This window comes from Lissotriton vulgaris, chromosome 7 (genome assembly GCF_964263255.1).
Source record: "Lissotriton vulgaris chromosome 7, aLisVul1.2, whole genome shotgun sequence".
Taxonomy (NCBI): Eukaryota; Metazoa; Chordata; class Amphibia; order Caudata; family Salamandridae; genus Lissotriton; species Lissotriton vulgaris.
Genome location: NC_141695.1, coordinates 819,277,847 through 819,298,775, shown reverse-complemented (window position 1 = coordinate 819,298,775; position 20,929 = coordinate 819,277,847). Strand labels below are relative to the sequence as shown.

At 47.0% G+C, this 20,929-nt stretch overlaps 1 protein-coding gene across 1 annotated transcript in view; it reads right to left on the bottom strand.

Annotated features, from left to right (window-relative positions):
• The window catches only part of DNAH17 (dynein axonemal heavy chain 17), a 15,539,113-nt gene that overhangs the window by 4,333,050 nt on the left and 11,185,134 nt on the right, over positions 1 to 20,929 (bottom strand). The window contains exon 59 of the mRNA XM_086931082.1: positions 16,745 to 16,909. Within this exon, the coding sequence (XP_086787208.1) occupies positions 16,745 to 16,909 (165 nt within the window). The remainder of the gene's footprint in view (positions 1 to 16,744; positions 16,910 to 20,929) is intronic.

Below are 20,929 nucleotides of genomic sequence, written 5' to 3'. Positions count from 1 at the left end.
ATGAAACTAGGGCCCTCAAGGGATGTCCTTAACCCTAGATATCGGTTCGCAGTACGGGGAGGATGGGTGGTGTGGTAAGGAATCTAACACTAACTAATGTTTCTCACAGATGCACAAGTTACTTACCTTTGGTAACAATATATCTGTAAGAAACAGTAGTTAGTATTAGATTTCTTACCTTAGAATATCCCCAGGCGTCAGACTGTATCCAGAAACTTTTGCGTAGCAGTACCCTTGCGCGTCGGTAGGCGTCGTCTGCGGCTCCGCGTCCGTCGTCGGCGTCGTTGGCGCCGGGATGATGTCGCCGGAGTACTTAGACGCCGCCATCGCGCGCTGACGTCAGTTCTTATACACAGCTTTTCTGCGCCAGAAACGCAGAGCCATGATAAAAACCAACACTGGTGCCATGAAACTAGTGCCCTGAAAGGGGATGACCTTAACCCTAGATATCGGTTCGCAGAACGGGGAGGATGGGTGGGGCGGTAAGGAATCTAATACTAACTACTGATATATCGTTACCGAAGGTAAGTAACTTGTGCATCTGAAAGAAACAGGTTAGTATTAGATTCCTTACCTTAGAATAGATATCCCAGCAATACCAACCCAGGTGGTGGGTCTGCGAACCAATTATCACAGCAGAAAGTCCTGGAGGACGGAACAGCCAAAGAAGCCATCCCGCCGGACTTCGCTGTCCAGGCAGTAGTGTCTTGTGAATGTGCGCAGAGAGGCCCACGTAGCTGACTGACAGATGTCCTGCAAGGGGACTCCCTGGCCCTGGCCCAGGGCAGTGGTAGCCGTCGTGGCCCGAGTAGAATGGGCCCTCAGCCCAACAGGAGGCTCCTTCTTAGCCAAAGAGTAGCATGCCTTGATGCACAACACGACCCACCGAGAGATGGTCCGTTTGTGCACCGCCCGTCCCTTCTTAGCGCCCACGTAACCAACAAAGAGTTGGTCATCCACCCGGAACTGGTGTGTGCGATCCAGATAGTATAAGAGCACACGTTTTGGGTCCAGATGGTGGAGCCACTCTTCCTCTTTAGAGGGATGCGGAGGCTGAAAGAAGGTGGGCAAGGTGATGGACTGCCCGATGTGGAAGGCTGTGACTACCTTGGGCAGGAAAGAGGGTCTTGTCCGCAACACAACCTTGTCCGGATGGACAGAAAGGAAAGGAAGCTTGGAGGAAAGAGCATGGAGCTCACTTACTCTCCTGGCAGAGGTGATGGCAACCAGGAAAGCAGTCTTAAGTGTAAGAAGACAGAGAGGACAGTTATGAAGCAGCTCAAAAGGAGCGCACATCAGGTAGGACAGAACCAGGTTCAAGTTCCACTGGGGCATCACGAAAGGAACAGGGGGGAACATATGAGTGATGCCCTTCAAGAACCTATTAACAATCGGGGATTTGAACAAAGAAGACCGATCAGGTAGCCTTAAGAAGGCAGAAAAGGCATAAAGGTAGCCCTTGAAAGTGCCCAGAGCAGAGCCATGCTGGGCAAGAGAAGGAAGGAAGAGGAGAATCTCAGAAAGGGGGGCAGAGAGTGGATTCACAGCCTTTGCTGTGCACCATGCCACAAATCTGTTCCACCTGAAGGCGTATACCGACTTTGTGGAGGGACGCCTGGCTGCCAGAATCACATCACAAACTTCAGGAGGCAAGTCAAATGGCTTCAACTGTTGCAGCTCAATCTCCAAGCATGGAGGTGGAGACTGAACAGGTTCGGGTGGAGGACCGTCCCCTGCTGCTGCGACAGAAGGTCCTCCTGAAGAGGCAGACGAATCGTGGGATCGACGGACATGCTGAGTAGCTCGGGATACCAATATCTTCGTGCCCAGTCCGGAGCCACAAGGATAATTTGGGCCCGGTCGCGTCTGATCTTCTTCAGCACTCTGGGCAGAAGTGGTATAGGTGGAAAGGCGTACAACAGACCGCAGCTCTACTCGCGTCAAAAAGCGTCTCCGAGAGAGTGCCGCCTTGGAAATTCCACCGCACAGAACTGATGACACTGCGCGTTCTCTTCTGTAGCGAATAGATCTAACCAAGGGTCTCCCCACTGCTGAAAGATGCTTTGCGCCATGTCCGAGTTCAGACGCCATTCGTGATCCATCATGCACCGACGGCTGAGTTCGTCTGCCCTGGAGTTCAGGGAACCTGCCAGGTGTTGAACCACCAGGGTCATGCCCTGATGTTCCAGCCACTACCAGAGGCGCAGAGCCTCCTGGCATAGGGTCCACAACCCCATCCGCCCTGTTTGTTGCAGTACCACATGGCGGTGGTGTTGCCTGTGAACACCTGCACTACACTCCCCCGGACAGAGAGGAGGAATGCCTTCAGTGCAAGCCGGATCGCCCGCAGCTCCAGAAGGTTGATGTGGAGCCGGGACTCCGCCGGAGACCAGAGGCCTCTGATCTCCGCCTCTCCCATGTTGCCCCGCCAGCCCTGGAGGGACGCGTCAGTCACAACTACGTGCTCCGGTTGGGGTAGGGAGAGGGATCTGCCGCTGACCCAATCGCGGCCCGTGAGCCACCGCTGCAACTGTCTTGCTGTGCCCTCTGAGATCAAGACATGGTCGGACAAGTTGCCCTGACACTGGGCCCACTGAAACTTCAGGTCCCACTGCAGAGCCTTCATCCGCCACCTGGCGTGATGCACCAGAAGGATTCAGGAGGCCATCATCCCCAGAAGCTGCAGCGTCAACCTGACCGAGACTCGGGATAATGGCTGAAAGATCGGAATCAGAGCCTGAATATCCCGAACCCGCTGTTCGGGAGGATAAAACCGAAACTGCGCAGAGTCCAGAACTACTCCGATGAAGAGGAGCTTTAGGGAGGGACTCAGGTGTGACTTCGGCACATTGATGGAGAACCCCAGTGAATGCAGGAAGCCGGCCGTAGTCTGGAGGTGGGAGGTGACTGTTTGGGGCAAGCCTGCCTTCAACAACCAGTCCTTGAGATAGGGGAAGACTGGAACTCCCGATCTGCGCAGATGAGCTGCGAACACAGCCATCACTTTCGTGAACACCCAAGGGGCCCTGGTGAGGCCGAAGGAGAGCACGGTAAACTGAAAGTGCTTGTGGCCCACCATGAACCGCAGGTAACGCCGGTGGGCCGGCAGGACAGGAATGTGGAAATAAGCGTCTTGCAAGTCCAATGCTACCGTCCAGCCTCCAGGGTCCAGGGTAGCCAAAATCTGAGCTAAGGTAAGCATCTTGAACTTCTCCTTCTGGAGGAAGCCGTTGACGCTCCTGAGGTCCAAGATAGGGCGTAGGCCCCCTTTGCCCTTCTTGGGAACCAGAAAGTAGTGGGAGTAACAACCCCGTCCTTCTTCTGGGCCAGGAACGCGCTTGATGGCCCCGTTGGCCAAGAGGGCCATAACTTCCTCCTGTAGAAGTTGCAAGTGATCCCCGACATGAGGTGGTACTGTGTTGGCATGGCTAGAGGGGCCGCCTCGAAGGAGAGGGAGTAGCCCCTTTGGACGATTTGCAGTACCCACCTGTCCAAAGTGATGGTACGCCAGTGGAGCAGGTGATGGCAAACTCTGCCTCCCACTGGCGTGGAATGGGCCTGAAAGCTCGGACTTGGAAGGCTTTGAGGCAGATGCTGCGGGAGCGGATGTGGACTGACCGGCTCTCTGTCTCCCTGCTCCGCCACGGTGGAATGCATGTCCGCTGCCTCTTTGAGGTTGGTTCTGCGGCCTGTGGCTGGACGAATGTGCAGGGGTGCCCCTTCCTTGGCCACGAATGGAGCGAAAAGCAGAAGTTTGCTGGTGCTGGGCAGACTGGTCCAAGGACTTGGCCGTAGCCCTGGAGTCCTTAAAGCGCTCCAGTGCACTATCTGCTTTGTCGCCAAAGAGGCTCCGTCAAGATCCTCAAGCATTCTTGGACGTATTGAGTACGGCCTTCTTGGAGTAATTTTTTTTGCAACACTGGCACACCATTAACGGGTTGCCCACCGTATTGTTGTGGGTGTGTGTTTTTTTCTGGAAGAAATAGGTCCCCTCCTCGTCCGGATGAAGACCCTTAGCTGAGGACTCACTCAGCCTACACGCATTTGGGTCGAAAAGTCGACGATAATCCCCCTTCGGGCCTGCACCCTTGGTACCCCCTTCCCCCAAGCAAGGTAATAGATGAATTCCCACTATGACAAGGCAGAGCAAGGAATAATTTCTGACAGACAGATATGGGGCAACCCCATTCCATATGCTACGGATTTCTAAACCTTAGAATTATTACTAGATCAAAGAAACCGTTGTGTTCCCATATCTTTCTCTGACCCTCTTGGTCCTTTTTCACACGAGCACTCACTTTTATCACTCCTCTTGCACGCTACTTGGTAGTAACCCCCTCATAACATGTATAATTGTGTTCATGAATCAATGAGAACTCTTGCTGAAACAAATATTAAATAGTTGGATCAGCTCTAAGCATACCTGTGGTCACTTTGGTTTGTCTAATCATTTTGGGCTATTGTTCTCTCTTTCTTTTTCTTTTCCATTGCAGGATTTAAGCGCATGAAGAGAAATATCTGTGTTACTAATTATAACAACCAATTTGTAGAATCAACGTCTAGGACCATTTTGTCTGTACCAATTGATACCCAGGTCCTTTGAATTTTTTCTGGGTCACCCCATATATATTAATGGTTTATCCCACGGGGTCCTGTGGCGGCGGGACCAAAGTCGCCAGCGGCGCCAAGGCCAAAGCCGCCAGGAGCACAGGGCTAGGACCCCCAGTCCGACCCGCAGGGCCCGACGGCGGAAAGAGAGTCCTCATGGCCATGAGGAAGTCTTGAATCTGCTCCGGAGTCGCATTGAGCCCAGGGACCGGAGGGTGTGGGGCTGGATGCGACTGCACGGGCTCTACCGAAGCCTCATGGGTGGCGTCACCTGAACCCTCAGCCGAGTCGCGCGACTGGCGAGGAGATGTCGAAGAACAATGGTGTTTCTTCCACTTTTTCCCATGCCTCAACTTACCGGAGTGCGAGGACTTGGATCCCGACGAACGATGATGACTCCAGCTCCGCGACCGTTCCCTCGATCTCCTCTTCAACTGGTACCTCGAGCGGCACGGAGCCGATTGCCAGATCTCAAGCAGCTTACGGGAACGCTCCCGCCTAGCCTTCGACGTCAAGGCCTGGCAGTCGGGGCATGACTTGTCGTCGTGGTCGGCCCCTAAGCAGTAGAGACACCGACGGTGGGAGTCGGTAACCGACATCAGTCGGTGACAGGCGTCACACTGCTTGAAACCGGGCATCCCTACCGGCACCAGGAGTCGATGTTGACTCGAAAAAGATAGAAAAAAAATTCCAAAAGTTAGTAAAAAAATGACTAAGGGTATGCTCTTCCCGGATCTGCGCCTGCTGGCGCGGAAAAAAGAACTGGTGCAAGGACGGCATCTAAGTAGTCTGGCGACGTCATCCCAGCGATCACAATGCCGACGACGGACGCGGAGCTGCATACGACGCCTACCGACACGCAGGGGTACTGCTGACGAAAAACTTTCCGGATCCAGTCTGACGCCTGGGGGTTATTCTAAGGTATGGAATATAACTAACGTGTTTCTTTCAGATGTAAAGCATTTACATAGCATCAAACACAACTGAGGAGAGTGGAGAGGATGCTGCCTAACGGCTAAGGCGTTCAACCTCGAAGCTGGGGCTCCGGTTCGAGTCTCAGCAAATACACTCAACTTCCTGTGATTCTAGGTAAATCAATTAATCTCCCCATGCCTAACAAAAAAAATGAATGTGTCCTCGTGCAAAGCACTCTGATACCTTTGGGTCTATTTTGATCTAAATAAAACTCAAAGAAAAAAAAACTGAAATAAAAAAAAAAAGGAAATCTAACATCAATTTATAAAAATAGACTGTATTTTTATGGATTTTTAGAGACTACAACAAAAAAGATCCCCCGAAGATATGGAATTTATAAGGTATAGTAAATCAAGTTGTTTTACTCAATTGGGGACAAGAATTGACAAATTCAATGAATTTGACACTTAGAAATGTTTTCACTAAAAAGTTTGGGCTAACTGGAATGCAGTTGTTTAAAGTCATGTTAAGTGATCAACTCTAAAAGGGAGCCAGTCAGGTGGACCAGCAAGGTTCTCAGAAACAATTACTTCAGCAGGGGAAGCCGTCTCCAGTCAGTTCCAGGCACTTTTATCCTTTTCAGGGCTTTTCTATGGAAGTGGTCCTGATGCAAGGGGTAATGGATGCTGAAGATGCTCAAAGGATGCTCTGGATGCAATGCAATTCAGTCAATGGGGATCTTGCTGTGACTACTCCTTGGTGAGGGGGTGAGGTGGTGATGGTCTCAGGGTTACGTCTCTCAAAGTAGTCTCAGTGTTAGTGGAAGTCCAGTGGCCACTGGACCACCAGTTTCCCAGTATCATAGTCACAAGACAATCTTTCCTGGTCAATACCTCATACTCAGGTAGTTGCAGCTGCACTCCGATGACACTTAAGGGCTGAGTGAACTTGAGTGCAACTTTGTGCGTGGGGTTCTGGTGCCTGGTAGTATGCGTCAGAGGTTAGCAGTGGGTCAAAGATTTTGGGCTACCAACTTGCGCCAGCATGCTTCTCATCTCTTGTGTCCCTGTGCTGTGAACAGAGTTAAGCTTGCTGACGCTTGAAGTCTCTTGGCTTTGGCTGGGCTCTGGAAAACACTTCTCCTCGAGCAGGACATAGTGAGCACTGTCCCTCTTCCTTTGCTAGCCACCAGGTTCAGCAGATGCAGTCCAAGCCAGTGCAGCCTCTCTTGGCCTCTTCCATGGTGCAGCAGGGCAGTCCTTCCTAGATCCTTCTTACAGTCCAGTGAAAAATGTAAGTTCGGGGCACCACGGATAACAACTGATGTTCAGAAAATGCCCTCAGTGTAGGATGCGGTTGGTCGTCATCTGGGCATCCCAGGATGCACCATTTTGCCCACGTGCATGATGTCAGGACCCCTCACCTAGGATGTAGAGTTCTCTAACCAAACCCCGGGGTGTGGCTACCAAGGAGGCTACGTGCTCTAGCAAAATAGTGTTGCCAATTAGTTTTCCTTCTCATGTCCCTTCTGCCAACCTGTCTGTCTGAACAATGAAGAAGTGTTACCCATTTGCCCTTCAAAGGTGGTCCTCCTTTGAAATTCGCCTTTTGGGTCAACACCCTTGTGGCTGCCTGCAGGAAGGAGGTGACACCTCCGTCCAGAGCATGCCCCTAGTGCATCCTTTTTTGGAAGTCTTTAGCACATCTCCCCAGCAGGACAGAAACGAGTCTCAGGGACAGGACCCTGTGTGTAACGTGTATGGATACAGCAACTAAAGGCAAGAAAATGTCAACTTTTCTAAAGCGGCCCAATGCAACTTGCTACATTAACTTTAAATCAAGTAAGGCTCTTTGTAACAAGTTTCTTGAAACCTTGGATGGCCCACTTTGGTGGCCTGTTCTAGAGTTAGCACAGCTGAGGCGTCAGCATGTAACCTTGCACTCGCCAATTGGGTGACCAAGATTTTCCACAGTAAAAACAATAGTTCTACATTTTTAGGACTAGAACATGTAAAAAACGATCTGCCCATGGAATTTGTTGCACCCTGACTTAGGACTCAATAGGCCTACCATGGGGGTGACTTACACATATACCAGGGGGTAGTCTGGCTTTGCTGTTGCTTTAAATGGCAAAGTCAGGACAGATGTTAAAACTTCTCTACCTGTCTGCAAAATGATGGGTTAAGAGTCTCTTTTACTTGTGCCCTGCCCAGGGGGCATGAGTAAACGAGTGCTGCATTCACTGGGTGAATCATCTAATTTATGTGCCCTGGGTATCATTTACTAGGGAATTACAGTTAAGTTAGCTCAGCAAATTTGATAAAAGCCATTTCGACATACTTGTTTATGGGTAAGGGCACAGGCAATGAGGTCTGTTTAATGGGCCTCAGTGCGCTCTAAAATTAAAAAAACCAGCAGCATCGGTCCAAAAACCTGGGGGTGACCATCCATAAAGAGGTATTTTCTTACATAAGCGCTACACAATAACTGTCGGAATTACAATCTGAATTTTCTAAGATGTGAGACAAGTGAGAATGATCAAACACACCTTGTCTGAAGCATTAGGGAGCAATAATCACATTTACACCTTTTATAGTGGTGCTGAATGTTTTATGATGATAGATGTATTTATCAAAGGAGACTAGCTTGATATGACCGTTAGTTTTAAGACTCAAGTCGGTTTTGTCATGGGCACCTTATTGGTGAGATCATGAAGCCCTCACCCACCAACCTAGTTGGTGGCATGCTTCATCATCAGGCCCACCCAGTGACACCTAATGTGTCCCGGGTGTGCTGCGACGCCTGATTACAGCGGAGCTGGTATGTTACTGAGAGTGCAGTGTAGGGTGTTTAGGTGAAGTGTCGGTTAAAACGGCTTGGCGAGGGTCCCAGTACCCGAGGGTAAATTACATTTTAATAACTGGGCCACCGTCAGTGGTTAAAATAAGGCTAGGGGATGTTAGGGTGGCGAGTTACTACCCCCTACATCCATTAGTTGGTCGACATGTTTCAGCCAGTGCCTTAGATTACTCTGAAGATTACTTCACCCCACCACCTGAGAATCCGAACGCCTCTGACTCATCGGCTGATGATAGCTCGGCATCCAGTGACTCCAGCACTGGTTCATACAAACAGAGCGGCAGAGGCCGACGCGGCCAACGGTGGCCAAACACATGGCAGGGAGCCCAACAAGGACAATTCTACGGACTGCCCCACAACTTCGGCCAAATGCAGAACCCGTACTTTGGATACCTACCTATGTATCCTCCGGGCCCTATGCCACTCTTCTCAGGCAACCCCGGCTCCCACATTCCTTTTTTAGGACAGGGCAGAAGATCAAGAGGCCGGAGAAGACAAAACCCACAACAACCACAGGTGCAATGGGTCGAAGAAGGAAACCCAGTGAGTTCCAACACCCGCCAGAAGGCGAAAGACCAACCGATCAACAGCAAACAGTGACAAACACGACCAAATCATCTATGGTATTCAATTTATCGAACACACCCCTGACACCCAAGGAACAAACAGTGCTGGAAAAAAAACTTTAATTCGTCCCCACAACTAGACTTGACAAGTTCAAACTGCACGTGGAACTGGCAGAGTTCTTCAGAAAGTTAAAACTCTAGGCCTTCTTTGAGAAAACGACAAGGGATGACAAACTGGCCAATCAAAACCCAAACATCACAGGCCTAAATCGACCTTCAACCCGCCACCTTCCACAGTGCCCCCTGAAATCTCAACTTTTGAACTGGCAGTGTACAACGACATTGAAAAATTGAAACCAACTACCTACTTCAATAACCTATCAAAAGAAGATAGGGACAGAATCCAACGCCTAAAGAACAACCCCTCCATCATCATTAAACCTGCCGACAAGGGGGGAGACATTGTCCTCCTAGACAAAAAAGATTACGACACGGAATGCCGCAGGCTATTGAGTGACTCAAGGAACTACAAAAGACTTGAACAGCACCCCACTGATACACTGCAGAATACCACCCAGACACTAATAAAGGGTGCCTGTGATGCAGAACACATCTCCAAGCAGGAAGCCGAGTACCTCTGCCCCCAGAAAGTCAGAGTCCTGTACTTCTACACTGTACCTAAAGTACACAAAGGCAAAACTCCACCACCAGGCAGACCCATAGTGTCGGGCATCAGCTCTCTGTCACGCTACTGCGACTTTTTCCTTAACCCATTAGTCCAACAGATGCCCAGCTACATCAAGGACACCAAGCACTTACTACAAGTGATTGACAACACAGAATTCAACACAGACACCCAACTCCTGGTAAGACTGTACATTGAGAGCCTCTATACCAGCCTACCCCAGGACGCCACCATCAAAGTTCTCAAGGACGTCCTCATGGAGTCACCATGGCCATACCACACCCCCAGGGAATTTGTCATACAATGTGCCACATTGGCTCTGAAGGGGAACTATTTTGAATATGAGGGATCCTTCTACCTCCAGACCAATGGAACATCCATGGGCAGCGTTTTCGCCCCAAGCGTAGCAGGCCTCTACGTCCATCATTTTGAACACATCCACATTGCTGACAGTACAAACCCTTACACCAACCACATCCTCACATGGCGTTGATACATTGACAACATCCTCATGATCTGGCAGGGCTCACAAATAACATTGGAACAGTTCCTCACGTGGCTCAATGACAGAGGCCCATACCTGAAGTTCACCGGCACGAATCAACTTGCCTTCCTAGACTTAAACATCGCAGTCAAAGATGGGAGACTGACCACCGGATCACTGAAATAATATCGAGAGACAAAATATCGACCATCAAGAATATCGTTGACAAAATATAGACTGACAAAATATCGAGTTTATATCTACAAACAGGTAAGTACAAAAATATCGAGTTAAAAATATCGTTTACAAAAATATAGATATAAAAAATATCGACTTTACTAAAAACAATGTTAAATTAAATAATATTAAAAATTAATTACTAAAATATACTTAGAAATACTTAAGTTAACTTATAATAATTAAATAATTAATGAAAGTAAAAACAAAAAATAATTCATATTTCTTAAAACATATATATATAGTAACAAAATATAATTAAATAATAGCCAATATTATTAACGTACAATAACAAAAGTGTAAAAATTACTATTCCCACTCCAAAGAGTGCAAGCATAGGGTAAGCGTTGGATAGCGTAGGGGTTAAAATTACTATTCCCACTCCAGTGGGTGCAACAATAGGGAAAGCGTTGGATAGCGTAGGGGTTAAAATTACTATTCCCACTCCAAAGAGTGCATCAGTAGGGAAAGCGTTGGATAGCTTAGGGGTTAAAATTACTATTCCCACTCCAGTGGGTGCAACAGTAGGGAAAGCATTGGATAGCGTAGGGGTTAAAATTACTATTCCCACTCCAGTGGGTGCAACAGTAGGGAAAGAGTTGGATAGCGTAGGGGTTAAAATTACTATTCCCACTCCAGTGGGTGCAACAGTAGGGAAAGTGTTGGATAGCGTAGGGGTTAAAATTACTATTCCCACTCCAAAGAGTGCAACAATAGGGAACGCGTTGGATAGCGTAGGAGTTAAAATTACTATTCCCACTCCAGTGAGTGCAACAGTAGGGAAAGGGTTGGATAGCGTAGGGGTAAAAATTACTATTCCCACTCCAGTGGGTGCAACAATAGGGAAAGCGTTGGATAGCGAAGGGGTTAAAATTACTATTCCCACTCCAAAGAGTGCAACAGTAGGGAAAGCGTTGGATAGCGTAGGGGTTAAAATTACTATTCCCACTCCAGTGGGTGCAACAGTAGGGAAAGCGTTGGATAGCGTAGGGGTTAAAATTACTATTCCCACTCCAGTGGGTGCAACAGTAGGGAAAGTGTTGGATAGCGGAGGGGTTAAAATTACTATTCCCACTCCAGTGGGTGCAACAGTAGGGAAAGCGTTGGATAGCATAGGGGTAAAAATTACTATTCCCACTCCAAAGAGTGGAACAGTAGGGAAAGCGTTGGATAGCGTAGGGGTTAAAATTACTATTCCCACTCCAGTGGGTGCAACAGTAGGGAAAGTGTTGAATAGCGTAGGGGTTAAAATTACTATTCCCACTCCAGTGGGTGCAACAGTAGGGAAAGTGTTGGATAGCGGAGGGGTTAAAATTACTATTCCCACTCCAGTGGGTGCAACAGTAGGGAAAGCGTTGGATAGCATAGGGGTAAAAATTACTATTCCCACTCCAAAGAGTGGAACAGTAGGGAAAGCGTTGGATAGCGTAGGGGTTAAAATTACTATTCCCACTCCAGTGGGTGCAACAGTAGGGAAAGTGTTGAATAGCGTAGGGGTTAAAATTACTATTCCCACTCCAGTGGGTGCAACAGTAGGGAAAGCGTTGGATAGCATAGGGGTAAAAATTACTATTCCCACTCCAAAGAGTGGAACAGTAGGGAAAGCGTTGGATAGCGTAGGGGTTAAAATTACTATTCCCACTCCAGTGGGTGCAACAGTAGGGAAAGCGTTGGATAGCGTAGGGGTTAAAATTACTATTCTCACTCCAGTGGGTGCAACAGTAGGGAAAGTGTTGGATAGCGGAGGGGTTAAAATTACTATTCCCACTCCAGTGGGTGCAACAGTAGGGAAAGCGTTAGATAGCATAGGGGTAAAAATTACTATTCCCACTCCAAAGAGTGGAACAGTAGGGAAAGCGTTGGATAGCGTAGGGGTTAAAATTACTATTCCCACTCCAGTGGGTGCAACAGTAGGGAAAGTGTTGAATAGCGTAGGGGTTAAAATTACTATTCCCACTCCAGTGGGTGCAACAGTAGGGAAAGCGTTGGATAGCATAGGGGTAAAAATTACTATTCCCACTCCAAAGAGTGGAACAGTAGGGAAAGCGTTCGATAGCGTAGGGGTTAAAATTACTATTCCCACTCCAGTGGGTGCAACAGTAGGGAAAGCGTTGGATAGCGTAGGGGTTAAAATTACTATTCCCACTCCAGTGTGTGCAACAGTAGGGAAAGCGTTGGATAGCGTAGGGGTTAAAATTACTATTCCCACTCCAGAGAATACATTAGGGAAAGTAAATATTTCATATATTATTCAAAAATCTTAAAATGAACCAAAACAGAGAGGCCCTCCTCGAAACAATACCAAAAGAAAACAGAAGCAACCTATAACTTGCGATACCACTTACAATACAGCCTCCAATGAGGTAGCCAAACTCATCAAGAAAAATTGGAAAATTCTCAACTCCGGCCAGAGACAGTGGGACACACCACGTTTTGCTTACAAAAGATGCAACAACCTGAAGGACCAATTAGTGAGCACCCGCCCCAAAACGCAGAACACGCAAGGACTGAACACCATCCTTACCGCATGGGGACTTCACAAAGTCACATGCCATTACCCCTGTAATGACTTTAGAGTGTGTCATTTAACCACCCACTCCAAAACCCTGGCACCTAACAAAGTGTGGACTCAACGCAGCCACACTAACTGCAATTCATGTAACGTGATTTACCTCCTTACATGCACCTGCGGCCACCGATATGTCGGGATGACCGCCCGCAAAATGCGAACTAGAGTCACCGAACACAGAAGCACCATTAGGTGCAAGAAAAACATCAGCAAGCTAACCAATAATTTCATCACCCAGGGCCACACCCCTAACGACCTAACATGGACCATCATCGAACAACTCCCTGAACTGGCAGCTGACAATGAGAAAAGACTTCTAAATAAAGAACAACGCTGGATCTACCGCCTCTCCACGCAAACCAATGGCCTAAATGATGCGATCCCCTGGAACTCAGTCGCCCCCTAAACACCTATGCGCCGAATTAGACGCTACCATACACTTGCTGGTGCTCCAGTACTCCTATACTCATTCTAACCACCCTTCTCTCGCTTGAGATGAGGTCTGTCATCTAGGGCACTGACAACCGAGCATGCCCCATCCTAACCTGGCTGTCACACCACGACCTAGTCAGCGCACGACAGAGCCATACCTACCAGCTCAGAAAACCACAGGGTGCCTATTTAGCACCTTTCCTTGCCTCACAGGCAGCAGCCCCACTGTCCCAGCGCCTTTCCTTACCTTAAAGTAAGCAGTCCCCACTGTACTTTATACTCCCCAGTGTGTAAAACGCAGTGTGTAATACGCATGGAACAACTGCCCACATAGACGTGGCACTGACCTTGGACAGCGCCTCATTTGGACAACATTGTGTAAATGCAAGCTGTCCCCCATGTGTCCCCAGTACACGTACTATGAACTTACAACCTCAGGGCACATCGCACTAGGACAAAGCATGCGCAGGCGCGTCAAGACCTTCTTAGCCCACGCATGCACTTTTCACTCGTATACTAGCAGCGCTCCATAAATGCCCTAACGCCATAGTGCAGCAATGCTTTGAACACTTCAATCCCTCTACCCCCATATATGCATCTGCCAACATTGAGGATACTTTATTTTGGGCACCTGACAGCGGAACTAATACGGGAACATTGCACGCCGTTTCATCGCCGCACACGCGCAGATGAGTCCAGACAACAGCGCATGCACAATAAACTAGTGTATAGCACATCACGCATGAGCACACAACCACGGAAACACACGGGGAAGTCTCTCTTCACTTACTCCCCTCTCCAGGTGCCGATCGTTTCCTCATTAACAAGCATATATAAACGAGCATGATTCCTCAAGCTCATTCTACAGAAGAGATCGACGGCGGTGCAACAGGTCCAGGGCAGGCTCTGACTAGAAAGGCTGTGAGTATGACAACCACCAGGCAACACTCTGGGTAAGAGCTTTTTCCTCCCTACAGGTCTCTATCCCCAGTGACCAACATTTTTTTCTCAACAGGGTCACCCCCTACCGCTTCACTCCAGGAAGCATTGGCAGCTAAATCCTACCGTAAGAACTTTATACTTACGCCTCACCACACTATGTACTTCATTCTTAAGTGTGATACCCGTGTTTTAGCTACACCACGTCTAAAATAGATGCGATTTTCATCCTAATGGTACCACCAGTACCATTACACTTAAGCCGACTATAGTCCACCCACCATGCACTGTAGATCCGGCTTCTTTTGTATATGATTATGAGACAAGACGCCATTTGACTCTCCTTTCCCTACGTGTTTTGTCTATGTCCTAAATGTTTGTCTGTACAGGTATGCATGAAAAGGGAATCCCCCTCTCACATCTAGATAAACACCTTAGTGAGTGTAACACATAGTCTGCTTTACACTCCCCACTTCTTCTTTTTTACTTGCACCAACACTACTTCTTAAAAGGTCCTGAGGAAAGCCAGATTAATCTAAGGCATTGGCTGAAACATGTCGACCAACTAATGGATGTAGGGGGTAGTAACTCACCACCCTAACATCCCCTAGCCTTATTTTAACCGCTGACGGTGGCCCAGTTATTAAAATTGAATTTACCCTCGGGTACTGGGACCCTCGCCAAGCCGTTTTAACCGACACTTCACCTAAACACCCTACACTGCACTCTCAGTAACATTCCAGCTCCGCTGTAATCAGGCGTCGCAGCAAACCCGGTACACATTAAGTGTCACTGGGTGGGCCCGATGATGAAGCATGCCACCAACTAGGTTGGTGGGTGAGGGCTTCATGATCTCACCAATAAGGTGCCCAAGACAAAACCGACTTGAGTCTTAAAACTAACGGTCATATCAAGCTAGTCTCCTTTGATAAATACATATAATCCCTCGGGGACACGGACTAGCGGATGTATGACGTTACAACGCATATTTTTACCACGCATGCCTTTACAACGCGGTTTTTACATCGCAAACCGTTACAACGCATAACGCTTTGGGGTGCTGGATAGTGAATAGTTTAATTTAGTATTCCAACTCCAGTCCCCGTGGACACTAGGGAAGGTGTTGGATAGTAAATTAAACTTATTCCCTATCCTAGAGCGCCCCCCAGCGCAATGCGTTGTAATGGTTTTCGTTGTAAATACCGCGTTGTAAAGGCACTGCATTGTAAAAGTTTCGTTGTAAAGGTTGTTCACCCGGACTAGCTACCTAGTCCTCTCTTTCTCTCTTGATACGCGCATTATGATGATAGATATCAGCGGTTGTTTTATAGGGCTAGAGATGGTATTGGCCAAGGGATATACAGCACAAAAATTAAGAGCAAAGGAAGCACCCCACTAAATAAAATGCAAAAGAGGGATAAACAGCCGAAGCATAATGCAGAATCCTATGTGTGAAATAAGTTAGCGCCCACAAAAATAGAAGATATGGTAAATGGATGGATTTGCAAACTATACTAGACTGAATACATGAGGTGATGTATGCAGCCTCTGAATTTGTTAAACATCTGATTTATATTGTAGATATGCCTACATAATACTGAAAAATCAATAAAATGTTACATTGGGGAAAAAACAAGAAAAAGAGGTTGGAAGAAAAATCAGTTGTGGGCTACCAGAAGAGCCAAAGGTAGACAGTGAAAGAGGCAAATAAAAGTAATATCACAGTACAGCAGACACATATGCGAACACTGAATGATTAATACAAATTGAAGGAATAAAGGTCTCAGAGGAGAGATAAGATGGCAGATGAAAGAGAGGAATAGGAATGCAGCACTGGGCAGGAAGAAAGAGAGGTGTATAAGAGAGAGGTGAAGATAATGCAAATACATCTGAGGAAATCTGAGGAGGAAACTGGAGTAAATGGCACTAGAAACCTTCAAAAAGACTGGAGATTAAAGCATTTGAGAGCCAACAGTGGCTGTAATGAGATGGAAGCAGGGACACATGGATGTGACGGAAACAGAGATAAAAAAAACAAGAGGGGAGGGGGAAACAGAGGAATTTGGAGGACACAGAAAAGAAGGTAGCGATCGAGGTTAGATAATGACAGGTGGATTTAAAAGTAACATTTAAATAAGCTAAGGACAGAAGGAGAAATGGAGGTTGGGGAGATGTACAGAGAGGAGAAAGATGGACATTTGTGCTCATTTGAATTGTACTTTCAAAGGTGAAGGGGCGGCACTTGTGTGCAATACAGACTTTAATGGCTTTATCTGTATACCTCTTATTACTCTCTTGTGTTATCTGCTATATCTTGAAATATTAAAGCTAACTCCATCTCTAATGATCAGATGTAATATGTAGGTAAGTTCCCAGTACCTTTGCCATGCACTTGTGTAAAAGTCAGTCATAACTGACCCTGTGGAAAATGGATGGTCAGAGAAACTTACCAGGTTAATGACCTGAACTTTCTTCTCTTCTTCATCTGCAATCTGTTTTTCATTGCTGACTTTTTCAGTCTCAACACCAACCACCTGGATGAGCTTGTCTGCATCTTCATTTTTTTGATTTAACTCTATCTCTTGTATAGCCAGTTTTTCTTTCAGGGCATCCACCTAAAGACATGTGAAGTGTAAGATGAAATCTTTCTGTACTGCTTCTATATTTTTAAGACATTTGTATTTTTGGTAAAACAATTACATTCATGTGATAACCAATGGAGAGGGTCTATCACAAGCTACGAGGTTTCAGTGAGCATATCCATAACGGACAAAAGAGCACAGGAGGTGAAGCTGTCAGTGTGAGTGTAGATGGCCAGCGTAGCAGCAGGTGCATGTTGCTCATCGCAGATGCCCTCTGTTTAGCCAGCAAAAAATATGAGTAATAGTTATTTGAAAAAAGTATATTGTTTATTAATTAAACAAACATAAATATACAAAGCACTACAATATACACTTATATCAAATTTTAGCGAGCTATCCAAGAGTACTCATTCCCAGCACCACAGTTAGGCATTCCTAAATCACTGCCTCTGGTTCAAATCTTACAGTTCGTAGTGTATCATATTTAGGCCCAAATGGATAAGTAATAGTTACTTACCTGAAATCCCCGTACTCAATTGATGTCATAAGTACTGGATACCAGAACATTTTTAGCAAGATGAAAAGTTACTTACCTGCAGTTATGATCTTTCTGTTGGATACTCTATCTACCTGCAAATTCCTCACCTGTAGAACAATCCCAGGGGTCAGATTGGATCAGGAAACTTCAACGCTCATATGTCATCAGTCAGGCATGTTGGCTTTGTATCCACGCCGGAAGTGGAGGGTGGGGACTTCACTGAAACCCTATAGCACCCGCTAAGGCACAACAACATCAATTTTCACCAATGTTTCCTCAGCTTTCGAGGCGAGCGACAGACTGACATCAATAGAGTGGTGCTGTACCAAAATCTTACAATGGAATCCTATTAACTTTCTGTATAACACATTCATTAAATGGGGAGGTGGAGAGGTCAGTGAGTTATCTGCAGGTAGATAGAGTATCCACCATAAAGATCATTACTACAGAAAAATAACTTTTTCTTCTGATGGATACCTCTGTCTACAGATTCCACAGCTGTAGAACAGACTACAAAAAATACCCTGCTCATGAAGGGGTGTTGATGGATGCTTAGATAAGGAAACCCTGAAGAAGAAGTCTAGTAAAATGCCTGTCTCTTTGCACTTTTGGAATCCATATAGTAATACTTGGCAGAAGTGTACAGGGACTCCCACGTCTCTGCCATGCAGATCTCTGTGATGGGAGTATCTCTGTCAGGAGCAGAAGTCGTGAGTTTGGCCTTGGTAGAATGAGCCCTAATTCCTTCCGGAGGGTCTTTCTTGGTTAATGTATAGTGGTTTCTGATGCATAGGATGATCCATCTCGGTAGGATACCTTTCTATACTGCTTTTCTTTTCTTAGCTCCGCAGTAACTGACTACGAGTCAGTAATCAAGTTGCATATACTTGGTAGTGTCCAGATAGTAGTTGATCGGCCACTTAGGATCCAACTGATGCAAACGCTCCTCCTCCTTAGTGGGATAAGGCATAGGTTAGAAGGCTGGGAGGGTAATGGGCTGACCAAGGTGGAATGGAATCACCACTTTGACAGGAAAGCAGCCCTGGTTCGCAATACCAGTTTGTCTAGATAAAAAGTGATAAAAGGGGGATAGGAACTGAGAGTTTGAAACTTGCTCAACCATCTGACTGAGGTGATAGACACAAAAACTGTTTTGAAAGTTCCCCAAGGGCCAACTATGGAGAGCCAACAAGAAAACCAAAGACTAAATTAAGGTCCCACTGGAGTACAACGAAGGGGGTTGAAAAATACATATTTTCATCCCCCTAAAAAAACACATGACAATGAAGGACTTGAAAAGGGATGACTGGTCTAGCAGACAGAGGATTTCAGACAAGGCAGTTAAATCCCCATTCATAGTGCCTATTGCACAACCCCTCTGAGCAAAAGAATATGCACATTGCAGTACCCGAGTGTAGGAAATAGACTTTTTGACATAGTCTCCTCCAAGTTTTGCCTGGTATTTGATGCAAATTTGACTGCCAGTGCACTGGGTTTCTGCTATCCAGGTCTCCAGTGCTAGATCTCTTTCCCTAAACTGTACAATTGTTTCCTCAATTGGAAATACCTTTGGCACCCCTGTAAGTTCCAAGTAAATGGTACCCCATTTACCTAGGGCATGGGCACCAAAGAGCGCTGCAGTTTGTATTGTGTCACCCTAAGGAGCCCCTCACCTAACGCATGCAAACTACATTGGCTACGTGTCCTAGTGCAGACAAAAGTGAAAGCACGATATGGCACACATCCCCTGGGTACCATGCCTGCAGACACTGCATAAAGTATGTGTAAGTCCCCCTACAGCAAGCATTACAGCCCTAAAGGAGAGTGCACAATACCACATGTGTGGACATATCTGCATGAGAAGATATGCCCCAGTGCTGGTCAGTTCAATTTCTATCCATACAAGTGACCAGGGAAGCCATTTTAAGTACATGTGCTAGACTATGGTGAACATGAGTTCCCAGCTACATGAAGGCTTCACTGAAACCGAAGATATTTGGTATCAAACATCTTGTATTATTGAACTCACACTGATTTCAGTGCTTGATTGATTAATACATACACCAGAGGGCATCTCAGAGGTGCCCCTGAAAACCTACCAACTACCAGTGTGCTGGCTGACCACCCTGCCCCCACAGATGAGTTTCTGGACCCCAGAGGTGAGGGCCAATGCTCTCAGCAGGTCAGGAACAAAGCCTGCTCCAGCAGTAGGTGTTTACACCCCCTTTCCAATGGATGACCTGTAAATTTGCATTCCAAAGCAGGGGGCTTCGAAGAGGACACCACCTTTTATATGGAAATCTGGCTTCCCCAAGAGGGATACTAACCACCCTGACCAGGGCTCATATGGCCTCAGGACAGGCAGGAAATGTAGTAGTCAGAAAGACTCATTCACCTTCGGGTCAGTTCCACCCCCTAAGGTGGCCTACCTGAAGGGGATGCAACATTTCAAAGCCTACCATCTTTGTCATGTCAGAACAAGGATCTTGGGGGGCTTCAGCGCCAAACAAGTTAGCCATGTAGCTGCGGAGCACCGCGCCACCGCTGCCGATGGGATTTCTCTTCGGGAGTGAAATCCTTCTTTTTCAGCCAAATGATGTAGGATTCCTCCTCTACATCATAGCGGTGAGCTGTTGAACTCTTTATGAGCCGTTTTTGTTGAATTTTCAGCTATTTTGAAAGCACGACCCGTATCATTTCTTTTAAAGCCCACCATTATGATTTCATTTCACCGCTTACGCATTGCTTCGAGATGACTCCTTATGGATCCGTTTTCTGCAAATGGGTGACAGCTGGAGTTTGATTTCCTATGAAGAACAAATGGACCTTTTTATCTATTGAACCTCTGCTGCTTTGTATTTTTTAAGCATGGGCGTAAAATTCGTTCCGCTCGCTGATTTTGCGGATTTTTGGTAATTTCGCGATCCGCAAATCCCCCTAAATTGCCAAACAATCCGCAATTCGTGAGTTGGCGAACTTTTTTGCTTGGTCGCGCTTCAAAAATACAACCTTGAGCACGCGGCGTTGACTTACCGTGAATCTTAGTTCGCCGAGTTGCTTTCCTCCCGGTTTGCGTGCGCTGCGCCATTTTGGATCTGGCTGCGTGATCACGCAATACTTTTCGACTGCGAGTACGTCATAGCGTCCCGCCATCTTGCAGTGCGAGACGTTGAGAACTCAAATACGTCATACGAGCCCGCGATCACGCATCGCGAGAGTAATTAATAGCGAATACGTAGATGCGACGCGCAGCTGACATCCGGCGGGAGATTTGAACAGCTCTCTTTCCCGAAATTGTAAAAATTGCAATTCTGCACAAGAAATCTATCGCTGGCAGCATAAACCTTCTGAAAATGATGATTTGGATCAGAATAACTCCTCACATTGACATTTGGCTGCACTTTTTTGTGCAAGGAGTCCTTTTTTGGGGGAAGTGGGAGGAAGGAAATGCCCTCTCCAACTTCCTGTTCCTGTCCAGCAGGCTCCTCCCAGTGCTTTGTCCATGTCCTGGTCAC